Source organism: Homarus americanus, unplaced genomic scaffold, assembly GCF_018991925.1.
Source record: "Homarus americanus isolate GMGI-L3 unplaced genomic scaffold, GMGI_Hamer_2.0 scaffold33124, whole genome shotgun sequence".
NCBI classification, from domain to species: Eukaryota; Metazoa; Arthropoda; class Malacostraca; order Decapoda; family Nephropidae; genus Homarus; species Homarus americanus.
Genome location: NW_024722374.1, coordinates 21,067 through 42,016, shown reverse-complemented (window position 1 = coordinate 42,016; position 20,950 = coordinate 21,067). Strand labels below are relative to the sequence as shown.

The following is a 20,950-nucleotide window of genomic DNA, read 5'->3' as shown; positions in this document are numbered from 1 at the left end:
AAGTGCAATGACTTCAATAAAATCAAGCACTGTAAAACTACAATAATAATAATAATAATAATAATAATAATAATAATAATAATAATAATAATAATAATAATAATAACCCCTTTACAGAGTTCATAGCTGTAAAGGATTCAAAACTTCAAAAGAATCACACTTCAAAGGGTTCACACACGTTCAGGGGATTCACACTTATAAAGACTTGCTCAAAGGGTTAAAAAATACACCACCAGAGGGTTCAAACCTCCTCCAAAGGGTTAACACCATCAGAGTTCACTTCCAAAGGGGGTTAACACTACCAGCGCCAACCATTACCTCTGACATGCTGGAGACTATCTAATTTAAACTTACCGCGCGAAGTTAGGACAATAAATGGAGGTTAACGAAAGGGAAGAGGAGTTGCCACTGTCCCTGAAACACCCCATTTGTACCCGAGTTTCTCTTCATTATTTCCCAATTTCATCAATTCTAACTTTAATTTACTTTCCAGCTCGTTGCACTATTTCTCCCCTCCTAAGCTGTCTCATTTTCTCAATTTTAGATAATTTTTCTTTCTTTTTTCTCTAATTCTATTCATGTTTCCTAGGGCAATACTCTCTCATCTCTTCTCTTATTTTCATTGTAATAAATGTTTACATCACACAAAGATATTTTACTCGTATTCTCAAAATTTTAGTCGCATTTCTTCTGTTTACACATTATCTTAATTGTATCAAAGTTTCTCCTGTTATTTTACGTTTTCTTAAAATTTATAGAGATTTCAATATATTTCCTAGCCACATTTTACTCCTTGCAAGCTCTACGTCGGAAAATTAAATGATATTCTTCCATTCTTACAATATCTCCTCAATTTACGTCTCCTCTTCTTAGTCTGCCCCTATGCTGGTAGTCCACAATAAATTACATTCTGTAATATTTAAGGATTTTTAGATTTAACGTGTAATTTTCCCGCCATCTTCAAATTTATCTTCGTCAAATATTACTTTTTTCTGTTATAGCCAATTTTATCTTGCTATTTACATCACTGGAGTCCTCAATTGATATTTTTGCTAATACCAGTAAAAGCTTTACGGTATATACGGTATAATTTAACTAATTTCCGTTGATTATATATTTAATTACAGATATTTAAATGTTTCATGCGATTGAAACTAAATTATAAACTTAAATCACCTTCTAATTATCCCGAGTCTTCAAAGATATTTATTTCCCGTCGTATTCTAGAAACTTTTTTTCCTTCCCGTAATCTAGAAACTTTTTTCCCTTCCATCGCAACAAATTTATTTCCCTCCTGTGGTCAAGGTACTTATTTCCCATTCACTTGCATGTCACCCCCCCCCCCGAGAGACAGGCCAAGAACAGCATCCGTAACTATTGAACTGTCCAACCTCTCAGTCATTTTTCCCCAATTGCATCCCATTTTTCCCTATTTGGATCCTGTACCTATTTACTCACTTTCCTCCCTATTTACACACTATTGCACCTAATTTACACACTGTTGCCTTCTATTTACGTACTTTCCTCCCTATTTACATACTGTTGCATCCTATTAACACAATTTCTCCCTATTTATGCGCCATTTCAGCCTATTTTCAAAACTATTACATCCTGTTTTCACTCGTGCTTCACCAATTCATATCTCAACACTTAAGAGAGAGAGAGAGAGAGAGAGAGAGAGAGAGAGAGAGAGAGAGAGAGAGTTAAGTGCCTCCACATCAAGTGTAAAGTGTGAGAGAAGTTTACAAGTACCTTATTTCCTCCTCGTCTGCAGTCTTGTCCTTTTCCTAGTGGTGGTATGACCTTTTTCCTAGTGGTGGTATGACCCTTTTTCCTAGTGGTGGTATGACCCTTTTTCCTAGTGGTGGTATAACCCTTTGTCCTAGTGGTGGTATAACCCTTTTTCCTAGTGGTGGTATAACCCTTTTTCCTAGTGGTGGTATAACCCTTTTTCCTAGTGCCCCTAGTGGTGGTATAACCCTTTTTCCTAGTGGTGGTATACCCCTTAGTGTTAGAACATTCCTAGTCAATACAAAGTGGTGTGGGCTTGACTTAAATACGGTATGTGATTGGATTCCATCGGTAGCAAATCCTCTATTACTGTGGGAGAGGGGATCCGACTCCAAGCGTTTGTCAGGGTAGTGCCTTACCCTCCCTCTCTTGCGGACGTAACGTAAAGAATTAGATCCTATAAGTTTTCCAAGTTTTATTTTTTTAGTTTTTCCTTTTCTCGACTTTTCTTCTCTTCTTTCACACTATCTCATTCTTTCTTCTCTGTATTTCTCAATATATACCGCTCTGTATCTTTCCCTCTACTTCTCTCAACTTCTCCTGTCTCTCTTTCTACCCTACTTACCACAGAGCACGGAGAACCATCCCCCCTCCCACTTACTCCTCAACAACTAGTGTGCAAGATAAGGACGATACTATTTAAAGGGACCAGTGACAAGATAGAGACTACGGCCATAATACCCTCTCAGCCCTCGACGATGGTGTGATAATGGAGAAAAAAATCAATAAACGAAAAAGAATCAGTTTCCTCTCACGCCATTGCCATCTCGTGGAGGAACATCAGTTTGCTAATACCCGGAACTTTTCTCTTTATTTTTAATGAATTTTCAACGTGTTTTTATGATAATAGTCAAGATAATGTTTGAGGATATGAATGTTGTTTGTTTTAAGGTTTTTATCTGTGAGTAACCGACGTAAATAAACAATAGATTTACGTGTTAAGGTTTTATAAATGACTTTGAATTTACTTCGGAAAACGTTAGCCAATAGGATACAGTTCCGACGTCTTTGGAGCTTCGGCGAATGAAAACCCTCGCTGATATATGATATTTACGGGAACTGACCACTAGGGGATAACATACTTGCGTCTTTTAGTATTCATTGGTTCGTTTCTATCAAGTCTAACATACTTCAGTAATGTTTAAATTCACTCATCAAATCACCCAGGTGTAGAGTCCAATTACAGTGCTCACTTCCTAATTAAAGTTTAAGAAATTCGTAGTTCAAATATTCACGTAACTAAAACCCTATAACAAAGGTCACCAACACTCCTCGTTTAATGGCGATCGGGTAGTTAACCTTTGCCATTAAAAAAAAACAACTTAATGACCTGATCTAATTAACGAAAACTTTAAATTATACAAAAAATTACTCTACGTTCAAATCCTGTAACCGTGAAATTAGATACAGTGTTTACATAATTACTCTGCGCGCACACACACACACACACACACACACACACACACACACACACACACAAATGTTTCCTTTCGTACAATAGTTAAGGGTTTTCTCCAGACCAAAGTTCCAGTTCTCTCTGGAAGTTAAGAAGATCCTTTAAGACGCACCAATCTCCGTGTTAAGTTATTGGACATTTAACACCACCAAGTAATTAAACACGCAATGAATATAACTTTTTTCTCTTAGGCGCCATCATGAAGATTGATTCTAATCTAAAATCCTGGAGAGGGAGAGGAGGGGGATGGGGACGGAGGGGTAGGGGAGGAGGGTGATATAGCGTGAATACCTCACCATACCTCTTATACCTCACCACCTCATATACCTCCTCACCACCCCCTCGCCTACCTACCTCTCACCCTCACCCCCTCACCCACCCCCTCATATACCACCACCCCCTCATACCCCCCATACCCACCTCTTACCCCCTCATATACCTCACCACCCCACCATATACCCTCACCCCCCCCATATCCCACCCCTCATATACCCCCCTCATACCCCTATACCTCCCACCCCATATCACCACCCCCATACCCCACCCCCATACCTCACCTCACCACCACCCCTCTATACCTCCCCACCCCTCCCATATACCCCCTATACTCACACCCCCCTCCCACCCCCTCATACCTCACCACCCCCTCACTCCACCTCTCCCACCACCCCTCCCTCACCACCCCTCCCTTACCCCACCACCCCCTCACCCTACCCACCCTCCCTACCACCACTCTCATATACCTCACCACCCTGATACCCCCCCTTGCCACCCTCAAAATTACCCTCATATACCCCCCCTCTATACCTCACCCCTTACCCTCACCCCTTAACCCCTCATATACACCCCTCATATATGGAATTAGGTTGGGATTGGGTTGGAGTTGGGATGAGAGGTTGAGATTAGAGTTGAGTTAGGTGAGGTTACTTGAGGTTGGCCAGGAGGTTAGGTTAAAACAAATTGGAAGGGAATTAGGTTGTGAGGTTAGAATTCGGTTGAAGGCCATTGGTTAGGTTGGTGGGATTGGAGTTATGTTAAGGAGTTAGGTTGGGTGGGGCTAGGTTGGTTCGGTTGCTCACTAGGTGCCACCAGCTCATAAAACACCTTATATTTTCATTTGTAAATGTTAAAAAGCTTACCTGTTGAGACGTGTTGGTGGGGGAACTCACTGTAACAAGGGAACACTAAAACAGTTCTTAACTTCGAGGTTCATTAACTAAACACAATTTCACACTAGAGTAACCTCACACACCACCACACGCAACTGAGGTACAGGTGTGTGTGTGTGTGTGTGTACAATGCGTGTGACCAGGACAGTTAAGGGCTTTATATGGGAATAAGATTAGTAATTTGCCTAAAATAAACACATTGCATGTATATTGTGACGGTTCAGTTATGTCAAGTGGCAGGGCAGGGTGTGGGATCCTTATAAGACAGTACACAGAACAAGGAAATGATGACATCAAAATTGGACTTCGGTTGAGCAGTTTTATATCATCAACACAAGCTGAGTTATATGCAATGTTAGTAGGATTGGAAAATGTTGTAAAGAGGTATAAAGATGCATATTTTTTTGTTGATAGTAGGGCAGCTTTGGATTCTTTGAACAGTGGGAGTCCAGTCTTTGAACACATTATTGGTTCATGTAGAAAATTAGTAAATACAATAAGGAAAAATGGCCATAATGTTCAATTTGTATGGGTCCCTTCACATGTAGGCATTGGTCTTAATGAAGCAGTAGATATAATAGCAAAAAGAGCCACGGAAAAGGCCGAGATCGACATAATATGTACTAAAACCTTGAAACAATTAAGGAGCAAATTACGGAAAATACAATCAATAGAATATAATTTCAAAAGGAATGAAATATACGAGAAAAGTGAAACAATGAAACATTACCATCATGTTCTCATGAACACAAAATTTACATATGGGAAAGATGGGAGTAGGTGGAAAGATTCAGTGTATATGAGGTTAAGATTAGGATATAAATATTATTGGGAACTTGGAGCTGAGAGAAGTGAACAGGATAAAGAATGTAGAGTTTGTAGAACACCCAGATCCCATACCCTGCCACATTATATACTGAAATGCCCATTGCTTAATGTATGTAGAAATGCCCATATAAATAATGTCCCCATGCAAATAGAGTGGATGTATAAAAATAGGAAAATAGATGAAATAATAAAGAAATATAGAAATTTTGCATCTAGAATATAACTATGTATGTATATAACTGATTATATGAAATATTAGGGATTTATGTGAGTCTTGAGAGGAACATTCCTGGATTGGGGTGGGGATGACTTATGTCACTTCATCCCTTTGAGATGTATTAATGTTTCTTGTATCTCAATAAACGTATCAATCAATCAATCAGTTAGTAGTTTAGTTAAATGTATTATATTATTAGATTAAAGTAAATGTGTTAGTAATATTATAGTGTTTTTTATGATATAATTAAGTAAATCAGAAAACTAAACGAATCGCTGTGATCATTAATTGCTGGGTCGGCTCAATAGATGGCAGGTACTGTGCGTCGTCTGCTTTGTTTACATATACTATGGCTTGTTTACAAATACTATGGCTTGTTTACATATACTATGGTTTGTTTAAATATACTATGGCTTGTTTACAAATACTATGGCTTGTTTACAAATACTATGGTTTGTTTATATCATCTTAAGGGCGAAACTCAAATTCAAACAAACGTGACCATGAGTAATACCATGTTTGAAAGTTTTCTCGAATGGTAACGGGTCAGGTCAATAGATGGCGCTGCTCGGCAGATCTAAGACGACACATTTTTTTTTAAATAGATGGCAGGTTTCCCGTCTTGTCTACAAACGAGTGTTTCCGAAGCTGAACAATTTAATGTACAGTATCATTATTTGTTTATTTTTCTGTAATTTTTATTTATTTTTTATTTTCTTCATTACGATATCAATTAATTTACCCTAAAATTTGTTTTTTTATGTTTCCTTATTCGAATAAATTTTTTGGGAAGAAGACTAAACAGATGCTATTGACTGACACGTGGAGCTTCAGTGCCAATACAGACACGGACGGTGGAGGTGCTGTCAGTCGTCTCTCTCACTTGACAGACGCTGTTTATAAAGTGTACTACAGTAAGTGTTATTTTTAGTGTATTTAAGTGGTTAAATTTATATTGTGTAAAGGTCGTTATATTAAGGTTATTTATTTGTACAGATTTATTTTAAACGGAAATACTTTACAAAATATTAAGATACACGAGTTAATCTATTGTGAACAAGCGTAGGTTAATGGTCGTTAACGCTCTTAATCACATCGACTAATTACTTTAGACAATACATTACTATTTTGGCTTATGCTTCAGTAACGTTCCTCATACTTGGTGTATGTTTTGGTCTTGTATGTTACAGCAAATATTTGTTACTCGTAATATTATTGTTAATATTGGTCCATAGGTTCCCGCCATGTTTACCCCAGGATATCCCCACGTAGTAGTCTCCTGCTCATAGGTTGGTTCCTTTGGCTAAATCAATGTTTTTTGTTGTGTATTTTTGGTGTTTTACTCAAATTTAACCTCCATTTTTTTTTTAAATTAGCAGCTTGTTTAAAATGAATGTTATTTCCATCTTACGAACTTTTGAGAACCTGAGGCTTCTTAAAAAACTACGAGGTTACAGCATAATAAAACATATTTACCGAAGTAACAACGATTATTACGAGTCATTCGTTATTACTGGTTGACTATGTACCATAACAGTAGAAAATTTTCATCGTAGGTGCTGAAATTTTCGCGGTGGATGAGAATCAAAGTAACACAGAGCTTCGATAATGCATGTAAAATACCGCGGTTGTCTTGCTAATTTACATAAAGAGGTTCCTGGAAGCAGTTAGTGAGCGAGTAATGGCGAGCTGTTATTCCTAAAGTCCGAGTTGGCATCTGCCGCCGGTGTTGCCACAAGGAGCTCCTAAGTTTTGGGTAGATCAGAGGAAAACAAGAGAGTGTTACCAACTCCCACACTGGAAATATTATGTAAATTTCCTTTACATTGGGGGGAAAAAGAAGCATAATTCCCCTGTGTATCACGAGCAAGATGCAGAGACCGTCAGAATATTTTCAAAGTATTCGAAAAATTTTATTACTGTTTGGAAACTATTGAAAAACAAACAGAAAACGGGAATTATTATTATTTATTTTTGGTATTACACAATTATATTTCCGTGGTAGATAATAATAATAATAATAACAAACTTACCCACTATAAACTCTTAAGGCAGGAAGATAGCTTGCGTGTGTCTTGCTTAATTAAATTTACTGTATATTTTACTTAGTCGTGTTTCAGCCCCGGAGAGTTCTGAGGCGACATCTTTAACTCTATTGTTGCCTCTATTACTTTAACTCTACTGTTGCCTCTATTACTTTAACTCTACTGTTGCCTCTATTACTTTTACTCTACTGTTGCCTCTATTACTTTAACTCTACTGTTGCCTCTATTACTTTAACTCTACTGTTGCCTCTATTACTTTAACTCTACTGTTGCCTCTATTACTTTAACTCTACTGTTGCCTCTATTACTTTAACTCTACTGTTGCCTCTATTACTTTAACTCTACTGTTGCCTCTATTACTTTAACTCTACTGTTGCCTCTATTACTTTAACTCTACTGTTGCCTCTATTACTTTAACTCTACTGTTGCCTCTATTACTTTAACTCTACTGTTGCCTCTATTACTTTAACTCTACTGTTGCCTCTATTACTTTAACTCTACTGTTGCCTCTATTACTTTAACTCTACTGTTGCCTCTATTACTTTAACTCTATTGTTGCCTCTATTACTTTAACTCTACTGTTGCCTCTATTACTTTAACTCTACTGTTGCCTCTATTACTTTAACTCTACTGTTGCCTCTATCTACTGTTGCCTCTATTACTTTAACTCTACTGTTGCCTCTATTACTTTAACTCTACTGTTGCCTCTATTACTTTAACTCTACTGTTGCCTCTATTACTTTAACTCTACTGTTGCCTCTATTACTTTAACTCTACTGTTGCCTCTATTACTTTAACTCTACTGTTGCCTCTATTACTTTAACTCTACTGTTGCCTCTATTACTTTAACTCTACTGTTGCCTCTATTACTTTAACTCTACTGTTGCCTCTATTACTTTAACTCTACTGTTGCCTCTATTACTTTAACTCTACTGTTGCCTCTATTACTTTAACTCTACTGTTGCCTCTATTACTTTAACTCTACTGTTGCCTCTATTACTTTAACTCTATTGTTGCCTCTATTACTTTAACTCTACTGTTGCCTCTATTACTTTAACTCTACTGTTGCCTCTATTACTTTAACTCTACTGTTGCCTCTATTACTTTAACTCTACTGTTGCCTCTATTACTTTAACTCTACTGTTGCCTCTATTACTTTAACTCTACTGTTGCCTCTATTACTTTAACTCTACTTATCTTTACTCTTCGTCCTTACCCTTTTGTTTTTTATACTTTGTTTACTTTTAATTTTGCCTTATATGAATTTTTTACTTTTACTTAATTTAGAGAGAGAGAGAGAGAGAGAGAGAGAGAGAGAGGGGGGTAGCAGGACTCCAGGACACCTTACTTTAGTAGGTGGAGAGGAGGAGGAGCTGAGAGACAGCTCACACCAAGGGAGAGGGAGAGGGAAGGAGGGTCGGCAGTTAATTATTCTTCACCCCCCACCTTGAGAGATCCATGGGATGGGTAGGACAAAAAGAGGTGTGGCAGCCAAGCGGTTACAACACTCACTTCCTATTCCAAGGGTTCCTGGTTCGATGCCGGGACTCTCCTCGTTCACCCAGCTGTAAATGTGTACCTAAATTTACACCTTTCATGTCTATGGGATCCACTTACATAATTCAGGACGATCGTATTACCCCCACTGTCGGGACCATACAATTATGATACGTCATCTACAACTGTGTGTGCCATTAACGAGAGTGGATATTATATCTTCTCTTGAAACACGCCTTCGTTTGTGCGAGAGAGAGAGAGAGAGAGAGAGAGAGAGAGAGAGAGAGAGAGAGACACAAGGACGGTAGCACATGACTTCACATTCCCCGAGTTAATCTAGTTTGGTGAGTGATCCATCTTGCCCCGAGTCGCCCCAGTGGCTCCCTAATGGCTCCCTTTTTCCCAGTGGTCTCCAGTGTTTGTGGCTCACCCCCGCCATCAGTCACTCCCCGGCGAGGCTTCACACCAATGAGTGACAATGTTGCCAATGATCTGCTGTGGCTAATAGGGCAACACCCTGATCAATGTTCTTGTGGTTGACCTTTCTTGAAGTGATCGTCACTTGGCTTCATAAAACATTGATGAAACCTGTTATATTTTTCCTTTCAAATTGACCGAGTATAAAAGTGACTCGATCATGATAATCCATGACTATTTCAGCTTGTTTCTAAAACTTTCTTCACATTTCTTCATAAAACAACGTTAGAACGCGGGTAATATTTCCCTTGCCTATTTGCTGAGCCCAAAATATCGACATGATACAAATTCACCTTCTGCTTTATTTGTTCTGGAAAATTCTCCAGACTTCTTCACTGTAAAAACTCATGTACTATTTTCTCCGACATTGACCTGAGGATAAATTCAGATTCAGTGGATGCTCGACTGACTCAATTTCATGTTACAGGTGGACCTGAAGCACAGAGAGCAGAAGAAGGGCAGCAACCTGGTGAAGATAGGCATCGACCTCAAGGAGTTCTACATGTCGGTGGAGTGGGACATCTTGGAGGTCCCCGCCAGGAGGAACCAGGAGTACTTCCCGGACCTGGAAGAACCTTACCCAGGTAATGTTGAGTCCCACGGGGCGAGGAAGGTAGGAGGAGGAGCTTTTAGATCCCTCCACAGGTAATGTACTGCAGTAAGGGTGTGGGGAGGGTTTACGAGCCCTGTACAGGTGAGAAGGTTGGCCCAGGAAGCTTTTCAAAGTCTTGTGTGAGTAAAACTACAGTCCTAGGAGGCATTTGCAGACCACTGAAGACATCATGTCGTAGAGTTTGAGGAATTTTTATTGAACTTGTTCTAAGCGACGTGGGAGGTCTAAGATGACTACTTTAGAGGTCTACGTATATAAATAATAATAATGGTTGCCCCTCGTGTGACGAGGAAGGCCGGCCCTAGGGCCACCTAGGCGTGAATTTGTTTACGGTGTAGAAGCTGTCGCTATCACAACAACCACACCCTGAGTTAACGGGTTGCATGACCCGGTGTCAAACAATAGTCAGAGAAGATCGGACAACTCGCCAACTGCACTGGCTAACCATTACCTCCTAAACATGATCCGCAAATCGATTAACATCCAGGTCCCCAATTACTACTGGGTCGACAGAGGTCTACATACTGTACTTCTAACACGTCATTTTTAGTTAGGAATGACTTAAAGCCTCTAAGTAATTATCCTCACAGAAATATGTTATGTTACTGCCACGCCTCCTGTACCGGCCTGGCCAGGGGACCAATGTGTTTTAGGCCGGTGAAAATATGTTTTTAACAAACTATTGAGACATAACACGAACGTTGGTGAAACACATACATATACACACGAACGATGACGCAATGAGACATACACAGACAAGACATACATATATTTTCAGTTCATAAAGCGGATCGGTGGAGTGGCCGCGTCAGAATAATAACCCAAATTTACATAGTGAATCCTGATAGATGATGGGAGCGTCACCGTGAATACCGGGTCTGTGGCGAGGCAGTGCTGGGACATGAACGACGGAACTCAAAATTTGATGGCAGAATAAAGTAACTCATTAACATAATCAATGCTGCCTCAGGGTGCTTTAGTGCCGCCAGAATATTATCGGTAAAAAAGTGCTGGAACGCTGGAAAGTCTTAAAAGGAGGCTAGATAGATTCATGGATGATAGAGAGTGGTAGTAACTCTCGACAGGAGCTGCCATGCACAGGCCAACCGGCCTATTGCAGACTCCTTATTTTCTTACGTTCTTATGTTTAAGTTCTGTTTCCATAAATTGTGCCAATATGTTTTTGGTCATTTTTATTTACTCTTGTTTAGTTTATCTTTTAATATGGAGACAAAGATATATGACGCAAGGCTTGGCTCTAGTTGCGTTATGGGTCTGGTCGTGAGTTAGACAGCCTACATATGAAAAGGAAATCCCCTCCCCCCCCAAAAAAAAAAAAATATAAAACCCTCACTCGGAGAATATCTGCTGTGGTTCAGGGAAGGTGAGCATTCAGACTGCGTGCGTGTGCGTGCGTGTGCGTGCGCGTGTGTGTGCACGTACTTGACAAGAATACCTTTAAGTCACCTCAGTAATTCCCTCCTAAAAGAAGCTACATGAACGGCAATAGGACGCTGCAGTAACACTACTTCAGGACATTTTTACCTGACGTAGAAAAAACTCATATGAAAACGAGGAGCTTCTGTCTCTGCTGCCGACGTTTAGGGCGACTTACCTTCACCCTCGGCAGTACGATCTCTCTCACCCCTCCTCCTACCCCTCCTACAGTGGGGCTGTGTACGTGTTGTGTAGATATGTAGGTATTACACAGCTCAGCCACACACTGACACAGTCCCTGAGTTAACTGGTTTATTCTCGTCGGTATGTTAATGTGATTCTTGTTGTTGTTGTTGTTGTTTTAAGGTGAGGTGCTTCAGGTGTCAGGGTTATGAAGCAACGAACTTCTACATGTCTTATACGTGATTCATCTTTCTATAATGTTTTGTAGTAATGATGTAACTTTTTAATTGATCGTTAATGATAAGGATATTATTATTATTATTATTGTTAAAGTTTACTAGAGAATAAGAAAAGTATATTATTCTTTTTATTGGCTTCATGTGATCTCTCTCTGTCTCCCTCCCCCTCTCTCTCTCCCCCTTTTCTCTCTCTCCCTTCCCCCTTTTCTCTCTGTCCCCCCTCCCCCTTTCTCCCCCGTCTTCACCACCCCCTCATTACCGTGATGCTCTGGACTGCTGGATTAAGAAGCTCCAATGTGTCTACCATGATGATAGGCTTGTTACCCCGAGGTTGAGGTGGGGCTCCATACTCCTCCAGTGGCCGCTGGAGGAGACTCACGAGGGGCCCCCACACCGATCCAATTTCGCGGACGGCTGACCAAGACAATAACAATGGTGGGGGTGAGGAGGTGTGGGGGAGGTGGGGGTGATGGGGGAGGAAGACACGGGGAAGGAGGGAGGGGAGGGTGAAGGGGAGGTACATATAGGGGGAGGGGAGGTGGGCGATGGTAGGGGGGGGGTGAAAGGCAGAGGAAGACGGTTGTGGAATTTATGGGTGAGTAGGGAGTGAGGATGAAGGGGGAGGGAGGTGAGGAGGCTAAGGAGGTGAGGGTAAAAGGTGGAGGGAAATGAGACACGAGGTAGGTGAGAAGTGAGGAGAGGAAGGTGAGAATTATAGGGAGAAAAAGGTGTAAGGTGGGGAGAAAAAGGTGAAAGGTGGGGAGAAAAGGGTGAAAGGTAGGGGAGAAAGAGGTGTAAGGTGGGGAGAAAAGGGTGAAAGGTGGAGAGAAAAAGGTGTAAGGTGGGGAGCAAAAGGTGTAAGGTGGGGAGAAAAGGGTGAAAGGTAGGGGAGAAAGAGGTGTAAGGTAGGGGAGATTTCTTCATGTTTAATATTAACTGTAGTGATAATAAGGACAAGAACACAATGATCCTGCTAATGTCAGATTATGTTTACTGTAAGTGGTTAAGTAGGAAAGAAAATTATAATGTTAAGGAGACTATAGCAATTATTAAAGGCAGGATATACTATAATAAATGGATGACCAAGTGTATTTTAAAAGAAAAGTCATCCAAATATTTCACTTACAAATATGTTAATATGTAATATTTATGTATACAGAATATGTAAATTGTCAAATTTATAAAAAAAAAGATTACTAATTACTACTTAATATTACTTCAATTCCGCTCCTGCTACTTATCATTGCTACTTTTTACCTCTAGTATATATTAATCAACCTTATTATTAATCACATATCACCGTAGATAATATTATAAACCTTTAATATAACTTTCTCAGGTATATACTCTCTCTTGTACAGGTAAATGGTGGAAATTAATTCTCCTATTCTTTTACGATAATCCTGCTTCTCCTACTATTTTTTTTACCCCAAGTTAAATCATTATTAAAACCTTCTCGTCACTAGTTTTCTGGTTTAATTCCCATTTTTTCCACTAATAACTAAACTACTTCATGTCTCTTCCTACTAATCTAATTTATTATATAATTCTGTACTTGTAGTGACAATAATTTTAGGAAGAATTATTGAAATTATCTGATAAATAATGAATTTTATTATGATCGATGTTTCATTGGTATTATATGTCTGTATGTATAATGCACACACACACACACACACACACACACACACACACACACACACACACACACACACACACACACACACACCTTATCACTGCTTTTCCTTTTTCAACAACCTGTAACACTCGCTGGCACTTCCTGATACCTCTTGACCCCTTCCTAATATCCCCAAACTACCCTAACACCCGCCATAGAATCCCTAATACCTTCTAACACTCTCTTACACCCCCTAACCCCTCCTAACGCTACCTGAAACCCCTAACACCCCTTATAGTATCACTAAACACCCTTTAACACTCCTTGATGCTACTTAATGCCTCCTGAAAAACCCTAACACCTTTTCTTAGTACTTATAGTATCCTCAAACACCTCTTAATGTCGTCTAATACCTTGCGAAGCTCCTAACAATCCTCTTATCTCTAACACCTCCCGAAAACATCATAGATTACTTAATATCCCCAGGTATTCCTTAATGTTCCCCAAATATTCACTAATATCCCCAAATATTCCCTATACTATCCCCAGGGACACTTCATTACTCCCCTAATACTGTATATACACCCTCACACCCAAGAGTCTGACGGCCTACACTGTCATGTCTTCTTCACCTCTTATACATCTGAGAGACTCCATCCATGCCATCTTGCTGAACCTCCACCTGCCAAAATTCATTTATGCCCCGGACAAACACCCCGTGGAGTTCCCTGCCTCGGAGTGTTTTTCCTGTATCAGATAACCCTAAGCATTTCAAAACATCCTCCTACTTTAGTTACCTGTAAATCTCATGCGCTCGGTGGAACTTCCCGTAAATGTGTTTTTCCAATATCATATAACTTTTTCCTACGTCAAAACATCTTGCTTCAGTTACCATCAGTATTAAGGTATAGATTAAAACGCCTTAGTGAATAGATTTGTATATGGCCTTGTATGAACGCTGTCTACACTATATGTTGAGGAAAAGAATTATAACACCTGAAACTCGGCCAAAACTTCTTGATAATTACGGCCTCTTGAGACACAATCACTTTTAGCTACCGTAAACGACTTGTCTTCTCTTCCTCCACTAACACCCCCTTAACAACCCACAAATATTCAATCTCTTTCTCCCCTAACACCTCCTAACACCCCCTAACACCGTCTTCTCCCTCTTACGCCCAGAACTAACACCTACTAACACTTCTCTAACACCTGTTCATCTTCGCTAAACATCCGTTCCTTCATTCTCCCATATTATCTCACACTTCTCCTTGCACACCCCCTCTTTTCTACCCCCTCCATGCACACCTCCTCCTCCCTTCCCCCTCTCTCCACCAAGCACCCCCTCTTTCTACCCCCTCCATGCACACCTCCTCTTCCCCCTCTCTCTCTCCACCAAGCACTCTTTCTACCCCTCCATGCATTGTTCCTTCCCTCTCCACCAAGCACCCCCCTCTTTTCTCACTCCATGCACACAAGAACTCCTCCTTCCCCTCTCCACCAAGCACCCTCTTTCTACCCCCTCCATGCACACCTCCTTCCCTCTCTCCACTAAGCACCCCCTCTTTTTCTCCCTCCATGCACACCTCCTCCTTTCTCCCTCTCTCTCCACCAAGCACCCCCTTCTACCCCTCCATGCACACCTCCTTCCTCTTCCACCAAGCACCCACTCTCCATGCACATTTCCTCCTTCCCCTCTCTCCACTCAGCACCCCCCCTCTCTACCCTCCATGCACACCTCCTCCCTCTCCACTAAGCACCCCCTCTTTCACCCTCCATGCACACCTCCTTCCCTCTCTCCACTACACCCCCACCTCCATGCACACTATTCCCCCCACTCAAGCACCTCTTCTACCCTCCATGCACACTCCTCCTTCTTCCTCTTCCTTCATCATGCCTAACGTCTCTACCGGGCAGATATCACGTTCAACCTGATTTATAAGGGAGGAGACGCTTTTCACAGGTGAACCTCATCATCCCGTGTGTGGGCAAGCATCTCGTTCCTCACTGTGTTGGTCTCTATTTACCCTCGACCTGGAGGAGAAGGTGACCTGGGGGCGTGGTGTCGGAGGAGAGAGGGGAGGTAGGGCGTGGGTGTTGGAGGGGGGGTGTTACGGTGCGTGGTTTGTAAAGTGTAGTCTGACAGGTTGGCATGAATGGGTTTGAGATTCCAATGTCCTCAAATCCTATTGGGTTTATTAGGATTGTGCTATAAGATTTGGTGCCTATTAGGATTGGTGCCTATTAGGATTGGTGCCTATTAGGATTGGGAAGTATTTGATATACAACGGGTGTAAATGCTGCAGTAAGAGTCACGATCATCCACAAAGGTTACAGGAGATCAGAAGGGAAAGTATAGACGATATAAGATCCACTGTGATAATAGACGACACAATAAGGCTCTTTAGTACCAACACGAGAATGAGAGAAACATATGCACATCGCTGTAGTGTGTTTTGAGTCTCTGATGTTAGATTTTTTTTTTAGTTTTATTGATTTTTATTTTCTGTTGCTGATATAAATTACTTTACGAGTTTTGTCTGTAAGAAACGTGGACCCTTGATGATGATGATCATGATGATGATGATGATGAAGATGATGATGATGATGATGATGATGATGATGATATTATTTATCCTTTTCCCCTTCCTCCTCTCTCTCTCTCTCATCATGACATATTCGTAATACGGATCAGAGGATGAAATTGAGAGGATTTGCTTTGCATATGAATGGTAGATGGAGTTTAATTAATAGTAATAGAAATTGAGGGGAAACAGAGGTATACCAAGTTGGATTGAAAATTGAGGAGCAATTCAGTGGACCTTGGCTTAATGTGTGTGTGCGTGTGTGTGTGTGTGCGTGTGTGTGTGTGTGTGCGTGTGTGTGTGTGTGTGTGAAGCAGAGAGTTAAAAGTAGGAGGAAAAATGAGAAAAATAAATGATAGAAGAATTAAAGTGAGAATAAGTGATATTTCCCATCACCCTCTCATCATTCACCCTATCATCCCACTCATTCCCACTCCAAGTTCCCTATAGTCGAACCTCCATTATCATACCGTCTCTGTCATTCCTCGGCTATATAACACCAACCATTCCATTATATATCCCTCATACCGCTCCACCCCCCCCCCCTAGTTCTATGGAGGGGGGGGATTTATGTTTAGCTGGTAGAGGGTAGGAGTTGTGGGGTAAGGGAGAGGGAGGGAGGGGGTGAGGTAGAAGGAGAGAGAGAAGGAGTGTAAGGGAAAAGGAGAGAGAGGGAGAAGGACTGGGAAGGAGAGTGAAGGAAACTGAGGAGGAGAGAAAGGGTATATTAAGAAGGAATGCTTGAAAAAAAAAGGGTGAGGGGAGGGAGGAGGATTGGGAGGGAGAGTAAAAGGAGGGAGGTAGATGGAGAGGCTAAAGAAGTAAATGAAAAGAGAACAAAGAATAGGAGAGAGAGGAGGAGAGTAGTGATGGAAAAGGAAGGGCTGGTGGAAGGGGAGAAGACGGGAGAAGGAGAGATGGAATGGAGGGAAGGAAGAGGGAGGAAGGAAGGAGGAATGTAAGGGGAGGATGGGGAGAAGAGGAGAAGGAGAGAGGAATGTAAGGAGAATAAAGGGATGGAGGAGGGAAGGGAAGGGGAGGAAGAGGGAGGGAAGGAGGGAAGGAAAGGAAAGGGAGGGAGGGAAGGAAGGAGGAAGGAAAGGAAAGGGAGGGAGGGAGGGAGTGTGTCAAAGCCTCTTTTTATTTTAATAAATCGCAGGCGGGAGGAGATACGCCCTACTTCACTCACCTGACAAAGACCCGCATCCGTCTGTACCCCTCTGTAATATACACTCACGGGGGGGAGGGGGAGAGAGAGGGGAAGAGGGGGGAGGGGGACGAGGAGAGGGTAGGGAGGTAAGAGGATAGTGATGTAGTGTGAGGTGTCGTGAGCCAATAACAAGGCAGGTCACAGGACACGAGATAAATTGTCACGGTCAACAAGGTTAGGTTAGGTTGTCAGCTGTTTCCTCTGATTGGCTGGAAGGAAAGTAGAAGTTTTTTGATTGGCTGGAAGGAAAGTAGAAGTTTTTTGATTGACTGGAAGGAAAGTAGAAGTTTTTTGATTGGCTGGAAGGAAAGTAGAAGTTTTTTGATTGGCTGGAAGGAAAGTAGAAGTTTGATTGACTGATAGAAGTTTTTTGATTGGAAGGAAAGGAAAGTAGAAGTTTTTTGATTGGCTGGAAGGAAAGTGGGATTTTTTGTCCAAACCTTCACTTGATTTGACCTTAATTCGTGATCCTGATACACACGCAACATTGACTCTGAGTTATAAATCATTGAGTTTATATAAATAACTCCCCAAATTGATGATGATAACCTCAGTTAAGGTCTGGGCAGTAGTTAAGGTTCAATTGTATAGTACTCTGGCATAATAAAACCTAACCTATTCTAACCTAACCTAACCTCACCTATACTAACCTAACCAAACCTCACCTAACCTAACCTAACCTAACCTAACCTCACCTCACCTAACCTCACCTCACCTAACCTCACCTAACCTAACCTAACCTAACTTAGACCTATAACTTGACAGAAACTTAACAATTCTTATCATCTATCATCAAGTGGGAAAAAAGGAGGAGAATGAAGAAGAAAGAGTAAAACAGAGGTACAGAGAAGTGGATGATTGGGGGAGAGGAATAGAGGAGGAGAATTGAGGAGAATATGGAAGAGTAAACAATTGAGTAAAATAGAGTAAATAAAAGAATAATAGCAAAAGGAAGAGTCGAGAAGATGGATTACCCGAGCATCTATCAGCTGAGTGTTATTAGGCTCATCATCATCATCATCATCATTATCATTATTATCATTATCAGTATCATCATCATTATTATCATCAGTATCATCATCAGTATCATCATCATCATCATCATCATCATCATCATCATCATCATCATCATCATCATCATCATCATCATCATCATCATCATCATCATCATCATCATCATCATCATCATCATCATCATCAGACTAATAAACTCAAATAAATAAAATATAATACTCTACTGTAGGTCAGTTAGGGTCTTATTGTATTTTATCTATGTTGATTTAATATTGGTAATGTGACTTTAAAGCAACATTAAGTTTGTATATGTGGGATATTAATGCATATGACGTCCCAGATTTAACCAGTCCTCAATAATGCTCAAAGTATTATAATTTAGAAGGAATTTTTAACTATCTCAAGTAGTCAAACAGGTTGGGATTATTTTTTTTTTATAGAGAGGGAAAGTTTTTATATGAGGATAATTAATGTTCCTTACAGGTGTTAGGTCTGATGAAACACATTAACTCAGGAATCTTGTCTGTTAGATCAAGGCAGTGTAGGAGTGTTGAGTGTAGTCGAGTGTACACCAGAACCTATTGTATATAGTATTGAACTCTATTAGCACTGGTTCTTAATTTAACAGGTGTTCAACAAATGCTTTATAACTCACCTGTGTCACGCAGGAGTGAGGGGGTGTGTGTGTGGGGGGGGGGGTGTTGTAGGTTACTGTATATGGCTTTCAGGGACCTCTAGGGGACGGCATTCTGAGACCTGGAAATATTAATTATTGTTAAAAAAGTTACAGAGAACATAGGTTTCACTGACTCACCGACTGTGTGTGCGCTGAGATGTTAATGTTATTTAATTTCCAGGTGTTAGTCATATTAACACAGCTGTCAAGTTATTAGGAATCGATTACGATTTTTTTAAATTTGATTTGAAGTGATGAATCCCGTCATGTTTAAATATACTGAATATAATAAAGTTGTTGGTGTTGACACATTTACAGTACTGACACTCCTGAAGCTGATATATGTTTACCTCACTTCCTCCCCCCACCTGTCTCAGTTAATTATCTTTACCAGTGACAGATAATAATTACTCTTAGATTATTATAACATAACTCAACTGTATGTAATAGTTTACTATTTTAGAATCTATTAATCTAAAGGTATTAGTGTTTGTCAGGAAGATGTAAATATTGCATGAACTTTTACGTGGCAGCTGCCGTAACTATTGGTGCTGGGCACACCTGGGCACACCTGGGCAGCTTCCTGACTGTGGTTGTGCCTGATAGACTTTAAAGTCCAGCTTCTGTTGACACCTGAACCACTCAACTTTTCAGGTGGTCCTCAGAGACGGTCACCTGATTGTTATTATTTTCTTAAAGTTACAGAGAAATATTTAACATTAATCCTACAGGTGCCAGGCAGCTGAGAACAACACACCTGTTAGCTAACACCTGTGTGACTGGACTACCTGTTTATAGTGTCACTCATCTCTAGTATGACTATGCACGTGACTTGACATCTTGAGGTTAATCTATCACAACAGATGTTAGGACATCAATGAATTTACTAATACTTTCTGTACTAAACACCCGTCATCATCACTAACTCCCCCAGGTGTGTGATATACCACCCCCCTCTCCTATTATCCTCCCACACACGACTATCCCGTCCGTGTGAGGTTCTTTCTCTGACTTGAACTTTTGTCCCACGTTTTTCCTAGACATTTTCTTGAGCTTGCTAATCTATACATGTGGCCAAAGGTGCCTCAGCTTGCTAATCCTACAGGTGCTAGAGATGCCACCCGCTTGAGAGCATGAGGGAGGACACAGAGTAACCTGTAGTCTGGACTCAGGCTAGACTAACACCACCACCCCGTCTCACCAACTCCGGACATCCACCTCTAAAACAGTTTATATTTTATCTTCATTTTTGTGATGCACTCGAGTCATGGGAGACGCCATGAATATAAGCTAATCAGAGAGCCCCTCCCTTACTCCGGTTATGGACCAATAGGAGAAGGCGACGGGCGGGATTAAGCATGGCATGTCACATAGTACCGGCCAATCAGGGGAGGGTACCTACCTGCCTAATGGCTGGTCTGCATGTTCCGTGACCAGGCTCCGCCTTTTTCCTGTCCAACTGCTAAACATGAACCCGACACCACATCGGAATTTTTATTCACTTAAACTCGCCAAAAAACAAAGGCATGTTAAAACTAACCCGAATATAATAGACAGCGTGTCGGTCCAGCTGTCACCTTGACCAAACTCGCACAATGTTTCCTCAGTACTGGAAAACCCTTGTTCAGACAGGGAACCCGGCAGTGTGGTGGACACACCAACCACTGAATAAAAATTCTGTATCCATCATAAAAAAAAAAATTCACATTGTGTCAAGATAATAATTTATGACTAACATTTTAATGTGTGATGAAATGAAATGTGGCTAACTGTTTGTTGATCACGAGATATAATGTTAAGATGGCGAGGTCCACGTGCCCCCCCCCCCCCTGTGTTTCTGCTGACTCATCTCACTGCCTCCTCCCAGCCACTAACAGGTAGAACTATCGACCAGT

General features: G+C 40.9%; 1 protein-coding gene across 1 annotated transcript in view; it reads left to right on the top strand.

Annotated features, from left to right (window-relative positions):
* Positions 1–20,950, top strand: part of LOC121862724 (acetylcholine receptor subunit beta-like 2) — a gene marked incomplete at its 3' end in the record, with an annotated part of 59,919 nt that overhangs the window by 24,420 nt on the left and 14,549 nt on the right. Inside the window, 2 exon segments of the mRNA XM_042361041.1 lie at positions 9,908–10,064; positions 15,488–15,533. Of these exon segments, the coding sequence (XP_042216975.1) occupies positions 9,908–10,064; positions 15,488–15,533 (203 nt within the window).